Source organism: Acanthopagrus latus, chromosome 16 (genome assembly GCF_904848185.1).
Source record: "Acanthopagrus latus isolate v.2019 chromosome 16, fAcaLat1.1, whole genome shotgun sequence".
Classification (NCBI taxonomy): Eukaryota; Metazoa; Chordata; class Actinopteri; order Spariformes; family Sparidae; genus Acanthopagrus; species Acanthopagrus latus.
This window is the reverse complement of record NC_051054.1, coordinates 21,830,577-21,840,727: the sequence shown is the minus strand read 5'-3', so window position 1 is coordinate 21,840,727 and position 10,151 is coordinate 21,830,577. Positions and strand designations below refer to the sequence as shown.

Below are 10,151 nucleotides of genomic sequence, written 5' to 3'. Positions count from 1 at the left end.
GCGCACAAAGATGACGCCATCGCTCCGCGTCGACGGCAAAGATGGCTCCCGATTTTGTGAGTTCTTGCACCACCTGTGAAAAATAAACTGCTGATGTCCTCTGAAGAAGTTTTTTGTTGCAAATCCGCGCATCTCCCCGTACTCGGCAACATTTCCCCTGATACAGTCTGATACAAATTAGCTCGCAGTCGATACGAAATGAAGTCTGACGTGGATGAGTTAATGCCGAGGCTGCTGCCCATTGAGTTTGGAGCAGGCACAGAGAGCCTGGAGCTGAACGGACCGCCGAGAAACCCGCAGGAATACCTCCGTCAGGTCCAGTAAGTTCACCTCAAACAACCCCCGAGTGACCGTTGAGACAGAGCAGAATTACTCTGAGTCTTTTGCCGACTGTCCTTTATTACACTTGTGCTGGCACCGGCTGCGTGACTGTCTGCGTGATGGTAGAAGCTATGTATGTGCTTTATGACTGTACACTCCTCCTTAAACAGATACCGCAACGATAAATTCCACTCTTCAACTCGTGTTGAAGTGTTTGTGAGTACTGGAGCGTGAGGAGAGACGTTTTGCCATGTGCCTGAATGATGACTGTTTCCTCTCCATCAGGTTGGAGGCGTCACAGTGTCCAGAGGTGGTGGTTGCTCACATCGACCCCAAGAAACTGAAGAAGAAACAAACAGTCAATGCCTCTGTGAGTAAATGCGAACCACAGTGTAGAAAAGGACACTGGCCAGTGTTGGCATGTGAAGGATTAAGTGGGATGATGTATTCCGTTTCTTTAATTTTTTTTCTGACTGCTTGTGTGTTCAGGTGGCAGGCTGTCATGCAGCTCCAGCAGGGTTCTGCCCCAGTCTCAGTTGGCAGCAGCACCAAGTCAGCAACTTCTCTGGTCTCAGACAGGTAGAACAAAAATATTCAGGTCTTTCTTCTTACTTGAGTCCATACAATCTCAAAAACTGTATCGCATAAAAGAATTATCTTGAAAACCCCTCTTGAATTGTCTACAACCTGTAATTATCCAATGTGGATTCTGTGTTTTGCTTTCAGAGCATAACAAAGAACAGAAGACACTGGAGCAGCCAGTCTCTGGACGACAATGTGAAGATGGTGAGGAGATGGCGTGGTCGAAACATGTATTCAGTAGTTACACAAGTGTTAAGTGGTCACCATTTCATGTGAGGCATACTGTGTGTGTGTGTGTGTGTGTGTGTGTGTGTGTGTGTGTGTGTGTGTGTGTCCCACAGCCAAAGCTAACAGACGAGGAGGGCTGGAAGAGATTTTGTTTAGGAGAGATGGTCTATCTAGGCATTTCGTCTAGCCCTGCTGAACCAGAGCCAGCACTGGACTATAGCAAGGTTGCATCAATGTTCCAATTGATACATTTTGTTTTTTGCTATTATTTTGCTGTCTGCTCTTAATGTTTCTTGGTTAAACTGAGTTTGTAATGATCCTTGAATATTATCATGGTTTTAACAGATTTTAATCAGCAATATTTTCATCTGTCACTCTAAAATACTACACCGTATTATAGAATACAGTGTAGCGTGAAAAGCGAAACTGGCCGTGGTAATGATTGTTACTTCCTCTGTGGCTGCATGTGTCTGCACTCAGGTTGGCTTCCCTCCGTTCCTCAGTATAGTGAGCAGACTGAACCAGGTAAATCCCCTCCTCACTCCGCTCACTTTAAACCAGTTCAGCAGTCTGACTGACGCGTATGTTTTCTCCTCACCTCTCTACAGTCCACAGTGCTGATGGTGTTGGACGTTCTAATCAGCTGGTTTGATGAACATGAGTTTGTTCCTCAGTTGGTAAGTTAATTTAATGGGTTTTATCCACAAGTCCAATGCAGCACTCACCTTACCTTGTTACGTTTTTTTGGTAATTCTTCTGAAGTGTTGTCAAAGAGTCTGCACACAGAACATGATGACAATAAAATGGAGCATTTATTTGCAATGAGCTGTGTTGTTTTCAAACCACCTACCGAGAAGAAATACTACTTTGTGCATCGTCATTTTCCTTTTCTTACTTTCCACGTTTGAATCATTGTGAAATTGTTTGATTTCTTGCTCTGCCTGCTTTAGGGTCGCTGGTTGTATTCCTTGTTGGCCTGCCTAGAGAAACCTCTGCTGCCTGAAGCTCACTCCTCCATCAGACAGCTGGCCAGGAGATGTGCTCAGCTCCGCAGCACGCTGGTAGGATTACTTTTGCTAATGTCGTCTAGACTGTGACGGTCCCGTGTGTTTGCCGTGCTCTAAGGTCCTCTTTTCATTCCTGGGTATTTAAGCAGAAACTTGCCTGTTGCTACTTTTGCATCATGGTGGCTATTTTTGGTGCTGAACCTCACTGCTGGCATTCAACTTCAGACTGTAGTTGATGCTGTCATTGTCACTCTCACGGTGTCGTGCTAAATGAACTCAACAGATTACAGCACTTTCATTTCTGTATAGAGACATTATTTTATCTAAAGGTAATCTATTTGCTCGTTTCCATCATGTCATTGTGCTTTCGATGTATTACAGCTGACTATATCTGTGTGTATGTGTCCTGATTTAATGATTCCACAGGAGAGTCAGGAGGATGAGAACCTGCCTGCCCTCAACCTGCTCATCTGTCTTGTTGCCAGGTATTTACCACAGTTAATATCTGTGAGATCATATACTGCACAGAGTATGCATACCAAGTCAGATTTGGCTTGCGTGCTAAAAGCTGCATATTGCCCATGTCTTTTCTACAGATACTTTGAGCAGAATGACCTGGCTGACCAGCCAGAGTGAAAACAGGATTGAACTGTAGTGGCTGATAAGATACTGTGGAAAAATGTGCTGTCAAGCCCTCTGGCTGATGCTGCAGTCAGTCAGCAGGCTCAACTATCAAGCAACAAGAAACTTACGAAACTTGCAAGTGAAGATGGAGACTCTTTGTCAGTCAAATCCAACGCAATAGTGCACACAACCATGCTGGAGGCCTTGGTGGTTCTGCACGTTGTGATGAAAGTGGTGCAAACGTTTGAAGACACTGAATCATTAATTCAGAACGTGTATTACTGCAAGTAACCAAATAGTTTGGTAACTTGAATGGACCACTGCTGTGTAACTGGACAGAAGGCAACACAGCTGTTTTTTTTTTTTTTATTCATAGGAAAAATGCGACCTTTTTTCTTTGTGAACTGAGTCTGTGTTTTATGATTGTTTTAAATGCAAGATTTGTCTATTAAAGTCTGACGCTTTGTACAATAATTACATGTTTCACCTCAACAACTATCAAATATAGTTAACATTACTGTTTTTTGGTGAGGCAGACTGAATTACTGCAAGAATCACCTACTAGTAAAATTCAAAAGCTATTAAGGGTCAACAGGGGCTCAAACTAAGGGATCGCCTCTTTTTCAGTCAACTTCCATTTTTTGTGGTAATGACCCACAGGGCAAGGCTGCCAGGAGCCAGTCACACCTCACATCATCTGCCACATGAGAGAGGACTAATCATTCAACTATAGTTTACTGAATGCTTCCACTGGTGGTGACAAACATTTAGTGCAACATTATTTTTTTAATGATTTTTCAAATTTAGAAAATTAAGATTCAAAACAGACTGAGTGTCATTTCCTAAAGCTGTTGCATTTTGAGAGCCTTCACACTGAGACGTCCTTATCCAGCAACTCTGTATTGGTCTTGAAATCTGAACTTGAAAGGCTACACTAGAGGTAAATTGATTACTGGTTAACCGACAGAACAGTAGCAACCATCGTGTCAACTGTGAGGCCACATTCCATCTTTTCAAATATGAGAAAATGTTGCTGTAATGTTGTAAAATTGAAAAAAGGAAAAGAAGGGTAAATTAAACAGCATTATTGAGGAATGTTGGGTCAGACATTTGATTTCATGTTTAGATTCAGAGAAACTGGTGGGATACCTTTCCACATCTTGGCATTTTACACTTGCAGCGCTAACACAACTAGAAGAACAACACCACACACAATTAGACTAATACCTCACCTTTAATTTGAAGCCGTTTCAATTTGTACAAAAAAATGAAAAAAACATTTTCAAAACCAAAATTTGAGCAAATCACACACACACACATCAGGACGACATTGATCAAGTGGTCGAAATAAATGAAGATGAACAGTGTTGTCACATCAACTTGAAAACAACTAGTGTGTTAATGGTTACCACTTCCATGACTATCAATACCCAGCCTGTGGCATTATGGGCCGGATAAACTGTCACATAACATTCGACAACATCTTTCCATAGTGCCACAAATAGCCTTTTAAAACCCAAATCAGGCCAAAGTTAAATCATTTCAATTTAAAATGATTAAAATGAGGTCTTGAATAGTCTCGTCTGTCTCAAACCCCTTTGGAAACGGATTACATTTAGAGACAGTTGCCCCACACATACTGTGACTTCTAAGTCCAGTTTACATTTTTGTCACCATGTAAATGGAAAATTAAGAAAATTAGAGCCAGTCATCCATAGTAATCCTCCTACGTTAAAACTTTAACAGGTTTCTGTGGCGTTTCAAGGACAAGTGATTTTAAAAACCTTTGTGATCTTTTGTCTAACAAAGTAAATAATTAGTTTTCCCTCCGTGTTTTCCTGTGTTGCCATATGGAGGCTGAATAAGAACCAGATTAGCGCCTCTTGTCCTTCCTGTCTCTATCTTTATGCTCCCTATCACTCCGGGACGACCTGCCCCTCCCTTCATCACTTCTCCTCTTCCTCCTCTCCTTTGATCCTTTTGAGTCTCTCCCTCCACCGCTACTCCCTCCTCTCTTGCGGTGACTTCTCTCTTCTCCTTTCTTCCTGCCCCTATCTGACGGCCTCCTCTTGCGCTTGCCGTCTCGACTGCGACTTCGGCTGCTGCTGTTGGATGAAGAGGACGAAGACGATGAAGACGACGAAGAAGAGCGACTCGATCCAGAGGAGGAGGAGCTTCCACTGGAAGAGGAGCCAGAGGAGGAAGAGGAGGAGCTGTTGCTATGACTGCGGCCCTTCCTTGACTCCTTGTCCTTCTTCCTTCCCCTCCCACCGTCCTCTCCATCCTTAGTGGTTGCAAGGGTGATGCTGGGGGTCTCCTGGGTATCAGGTTGTTTTTGGGGAGCTTCGTCCTCTGGTTTTCCTTCCACTGTCGGGTCCTGAACTGCTGAGTCCTGGTCCCTGAGGCTAGGGATGATCAAATCCTGCCTAGGGGCTGTTTGAGACCCTGGGATCCTCTCCAGGCCCAGAACCCCAGAGGGCTGAACTGCCGGCTCCTCTGTGGTGAGGCTGATCTGGGGCTGACTGCTTTCTGGTGCTTCTTGGCTGGTTTCAGCTGGTTCGGAGGACTGGGCATCCTGGCTCTTTTGATTCTGAAGGTCTGTGGGTGCCTGTTTACTGTCTGTTTGTCCCTCTACTCCCTTACTGTCCTGCTCAGGCCCACCCCCCACCTCCATTTCAATCTCATCAGAGTCTGGACTGGCATCCTTCTTTCCCTTCTCCTCCCTGTCTCCTCTGTCTTTACCCCCCTCACCTCCTACTTTCTTCTCCTCACTCCCCTCCTCCCTCAGCTCCATCCCCTCTACCTCTTCCTCCACCTTCTTCAACACCTTCTCCCCTCCCTTCCTTTCCTCCCCCTCATCTTTCTCTGTCACCTTTCTGTCCCCCTCCTTCTCCCTCTCCTCCTTCTCCCGCCCTCTCTCCCTCTCCTCCTCTTCATCATCATCTTCCTCCTCCTCTTCCTCCATCTCTACATCCCCCTTATTACCTGTCACCTTGACTACCTGACCTGCGGGCTTACCCTCCGTCGGACGGTCCATTCCTGTTGCTGCCATGTTGCCATCCTGGTCGCGGTTTGGTTGACGCCGGGGGCGGGACTCCATCTTGCTGAGGTGTTCAGCAAAAGCCTCGCACCTCTCCTCAAATACAGCTACAGGGAAACAACAAACAGATTACAGAGTGATCATCTCCGTGTGACCGAATAACATCTTCTCAACAAAGTTAAAAGCAATCTTTGAATAGTACAAGTGTGAATCTAACTAACCATTTAGTTTCTTGGTGGACTCATCGAGGAGTTTCTGTGTGGCAGAGCACATCTTTCCAGGCAGGTAGAAGATATGAGGCTTGGTTTTGGTACGGATATATTTCACCAGACGGTTATTGTGGCTGGTCCACTCCTCTTGCTATTTATGTAGGAAAGACATGGTTGAATTTAATCCTGGCAAAGTAACAACTCTGTCTCATCTGTTTTATGAACAATTATGACTGAACATTACACCTTACCAGATACAGTATCTATGCATTCATCTAAACCAAATTCAAACAAGCTAACCCCTAACCCTAATGGAAACTTGGTGTATTTTCTTACCAGCTGAGCCAATTCTACTTTCTGTTCCAGCAGTCTCAGCTCAGTCTGTTTGGCTCTCCTCTCTTCAAACAACTCCCTCTTTTCAGTCTCCACCTTCTTTCTCTCAGCCTCAGCCTGAACCTCGAGCTTTTGCTCGATCTCTGTACGCCGCTTTTGCTGAGGAGGCCAAAGAAAAGATGGACATAGACAGGATTAAGGAGAGAAATGGTGAAAAAACCACCATCTAATTCCACTAATTAAAATACTCTTCTGTCCTTAATAGCAGCCATCTCAGCAATTCACCCATAAACTGACCAGCTTTCCTCACCTTCTCTGTAGAGACGTTTGACTCCTGTTTGAACTTCTGCAAGGTCCCCATCAGCAGGCCGAACATTCGCCGATTCCTGACCAAGAAAACACAAACCCACCATCATACATCAATAACTAATTTGGGCCGTTAGGTTCAGAGTTTCATAAATCTTTTGGTTACTATTGCCCTTTAACAAATTTGACTACACAGACAGCTGTCAGCTCTGATTGAAATGACTGCAGATTTGTAGCTCAGGTTAGCTTACCTCTGTTTGCCCCTCTCATCCATGGTTTGATCTTGAATGAGGTCTCGGCGTGTTCTCTCCTTAGAGGTAGCTACTACAGACGACTGCAACGCCGGCTGAGGGAAGAAAAAAAAAAACATGTTTGTGTAACAAACACTGATTGTACCAGCATGTCCTAGTAACTGACATTTAAATGTGACAGTTAATGATGATCACCTATTTCTGAGCAGCATTTGAAGTATTTTTAGTCTCCCTATTTTTAAAACTACTCACCTAGGATGTTACTCGACAAAGAGATTGCACATTAAAATGAAAGTGGATTTAATTTTGTCATTTTCCATTGCCATCCAACCGTTTTGCCACAAGCTGCACATTTTTACCGTATGTACTGTAGTATCTGTCTTGCTGCACTTTTTATACTATACATACTTTGCTGCTTTTTTGCCTTTCTGGTTAGACGCCAACTGCATTTCGTTGTCTCTGTACTTGTACTGTGCCTAATGACAATTGAGTTGAATCTAATATAATATTCACAGCATTTCTAACACTTTTTCAGTAGAGCTAACTCCTTATTCTAACCTTTTTGACATCGTCATCATCCTCGGCGTCGCTGTCGTGACGCGCATCTCTCCTGGCCCTCTGGTCCCCCGCCAGCCTGCAGGTAGACACACAAACATAAGATATCCAGCAAGTAACAGATACTTCAGACGCACTGCAAATATAGTAACTCTGCACTTCTAGCTGTCGAGGCAGAGATACTAATTGAGGCTTTGCATCTGTTAGAAAGCAAAGAATATATGTAATTAATGTCTTATTCTTTCACTGCTGTTAAGCCTAAGGCAGCCTTTTTTGGAAATGTTGTTGATGTCCAATCAGAATCAATTTGTTTCAATGTAACAGCTCAACAGTCATATGCTAAACACAATTCCAAACTAAAGACAAACCAAAGCCTAAAAAACATAAAATGTAAATAATATACTGGTAATTCTGGGTAATATCAGTACAGTAGTAGTACAGTAATGATATGCATGCATTTATACATTCATCACCTCAGCAGGGCTCCTTCAATGTCCCTCTGCTTGGCAGGGGGGCCGCCGCCTCCAATGTCTGAGAGACTACGCCTGAGAGAGAGCACAAGACAGTGGTTAGAGGTATGCAGATGCTTTAAACTGTCAAGCCCGACTCATAGGGTTTTCTTCATGTCAGTAACAATGAATCAATAGCCTATTATAACACTATAATGTTTTGCACATGCACATCTATAGGTGTTGTCTGTGGTGCGGTTTAATTCTATAGTTTTATGTCCAAAGTTGTTTATCTAAGTCTTGATGTTCAGTCTATCCTTGCTAATAAATAGGGAATAGTTCATATAAATCCAAGTGTGATTTAAAACCTTCTTTAAACTCAAAGCTTCTTCCCACCACTTACCATGTGGTAATAATGATGTGAAACAATTCAACAAATTAATAATTTCATCAATAAAGTCAGTGGGTCCTTTCGTCAGTACATTTAGAAATGTCGTTTGCCAAGATCCGAGTTTGGTGTTCCTGCTATTCATGAATAAAATTTAGCTTGTTTTCGAGATAAATTGTACACGGCTTGCAGGACCACTACAAGTATTCGGTCCGCCACCATCGGGATTAGCATGACTGTCGTTACATTAAGCTTTACCTGAGCAGGTTGATTCCTCTGCCTCTACCTCCTCCACCGGGGCCTGCCAGGGGGCCGCCGAGCCGACGGATCTGACCCGGTCTGTAAACACAGCATGAAACGAGGTCAACGCAAAACCTACACCAGCCGTGTAGTACTGACACCAGTCCAAGAGAAAATGCCTCAACTGTTTTCTCTATAAAAGATATCAGTTAGTTGCATTACTTGCAGCAGAGGCTATTGGTTCCATTAAAATGAGAAGTCTGGGCCGACCCTCGGTAGACGCCTACAGGGCCTAGTCATAGTTGACCTAATGGGTTTAATATTACCATCCAAAGTTAAAAGTATATATTTAAACCAGGTTTATTTCTCATTGTGCATGGTTATTCATCAGTTCTGACAGAAGTACGGTGAGCCTCTGTCGGTTCAGTTAGCGCAAAGCCATCTGAGGAGGCGGTAATGTTTGCTAACTAGCTAATCGACTCATGCTACCACACACTGCTAGTCGTATGAATGCTAGCCTGTCACTACAAATATGCCGAAAGCTAAATAACCATTCTGGCCTTTTACCTGGATTCATTAGGATCACGTCCGGTTAATTTACGAATATTATCGTCCACACTTTTTAAGCTTTCCTTAGCTTTTTCGAGCTGGTCTTGCAAGCTCCGCACCACCACCGCCATCTTGCTTCCAGTTAGCGCGAATCACGTGTGTTTCTTCTTCTTCTATCCTCCCTTGTCCATTTTTCTTCTTCGCGTTTGCCTTCAGCTGACATGTAACATGTTGGTACAATACCGCCACCTGCTGCTCAGCTTTTAACCCTAAAAGTGACGAGGGGGTTAATGTCACAATCGACTCGCTCGAGTTTTCACTTTCCCTTAATGCGCATATTGTCATTGCCTGAAAGTCATTAAATGTTTCTCTTATAAAAGTGAACAAGACTGTGGTAAGATAAGTGCTATGTCAATTGGAAACATCTTACCAGCATGCCACTGCTTGATTTACTCTTCACACCCACATAAACACAGGCCCGTTTGTTTTAGAATATTTCCTAAAAACAATGAAGAGGAAACAAATGTCATCTAATGTCATCAAACATCGTAGTAATTTTCACAGTAAGAAATCTAAATCTAACATTTTCCTCATCTGATTTTTTTTTTGTGTGTGATTTGTGTTAATACAATATGTCAAAATAAAAGAAATAAAAAAATTGTACAGTCACTAAAGAAAGCCTTGCTGCAAAATAGTATTCCCAGTGACATTAGGCTAAATTATAAACCTTTACTGGAGGTGGGTGGTATTGCTTCAGGGGACCCAGGATACCTAGGATTGCTCCCCAGGAATTACAGGACCATAACTTGTTCTATGGCAGTCAGTCAAGTCATAATTTATGACATAAACTGGAGAGTTTCACCTATAAACAAACATACCAAGAATTTGAGGATATTTGTCAACTTAGCAGATAAATACATTTTAAACAAAAGACACCTGACTACAAACTGATATTTGCAAAACACAATAAAATGGACGTGGCACCCCCACTTGAAAAAGTTAAAAGACATGTTTTTTTTTATACTGTGACAGAACAAAACAGAACAAAATGTTCCCCATTTCGTTTGAT

General features: G+C 43.0%; 2 protein-coding genes across 3 annotated transcripts; one reads left to right on the top strand and one right to left on the bottom strand.

Moving 5' to 3' along the window:
- Positions 1-23: 23 nt before the first annotated feature.
- On the top strand, positions 24-3,747 carry gemin2 (gem (nuclear organelle) associated protein 2). 2 transcript variants are annotated; one of them, XM_037125216.1, is made up of 10 exons: positions 24-320; positions 607-691; positions 811-900; positions 1,048-1,107; positions 1,245-1,355; positions 1,612-1,656; positions 1,740-1,808; positions 2,082-2,192; positions 2,556-2,623; positions 2,735-3,747. In XM_037125216.1, the coding sequence occupies exons 1-10, from the start codon at positions 199-201 to the stop codon at positions 2,772-2,774; spliced, it is 801 nt and encodes a 266-aa protein (XP_036981111.1). In that variant the 5' UTR covers positions 24-198; the 3' UTR covers positions 2,775-3,747. The 2 variants fall into 2 exon arrangements, with proteins under 2 accessions (XP_036981111.1, XP_036981112.1); XM_037125217.1 differs by having other exon boundaries at positions 26-320; positions 2,565-2,623.
- Positions 3,748-3,977: 230 nt separating this feature from the next.
- On the bottom strand, positions 3,978-9,259 carry pnn (pinin, desmosome associated protein). Its single transcript, XM_037125215.1, has 9 exons — positions 9,101-9,259; positions 8,552-8,632; positions 7,930-8,001; positions 7,460-7,535; positions 6,902-6,996; positions 6,655-6,730; positions 6,348-6,503; positions 6,024-6,162; positions 3,978-5,909 (listed from the first exon to the last, which is right to left on the bottom strand). The coding sequence occupies exons 1-9, from the start codon at positions 9,211-9,213 to the stop codon at positions 4,636-4,638; spliced, it is 2,082 nt and encodes a 693-aa protein (XP_036981110.1). The 5' UTR covers positions 9,214-9,259; the 3' UTR covers positions 3,978-4,635.
- Between the last annotated feature and the right edge of the window lie 892 nt (positions 9,260-10,151).

Bases quoted from the DNA above. Each gene is read 5' to 3' on its own strand.
- gemin2 (XM_037125216.1), top strand. From the start codon at position 199: ATGAAGTCTGACGTGGATGAGTTAATGCCGAGGCTGCTGCCCATTGAG. The intron at 692-810 runs GTGAGTAAATGC...TTGTGTGTTCAG, and splicing joins AACAAACAGTCAATGCCTCT to GTGGCAGGCTGTCATGCAGC. The intron at 1,108-1,244 runs GTGAGGAGATGG...TGTGTCCCACAG, and splicing joins TGGACGACAATGTGAAGATG to CCAAAGCTAACAGACGAGGA.
- pnn (XM_037125215.1), bottom strand. From the start codon at position 9,213: ATGGCGGTGGTGGTGCGGAGCTTGCAAGACCAGCTCGAAAAAGCTAAG. The intron at 7,536-7,929 runs GTGATGAATGTA...GTCTACCTGCAG, and splicing joins ATTGAAGGAGCCCTGCTGAG to GCTGGCGGGGGACCAGAGGG. The intron at 6,504-6,654 runs GTGAGGAAAGCT...TGGCCTCCTCAG, and splicing joins CAAACGTCTCTACAGAGAAG to CAAAAGCGGCGTACAGAGAT.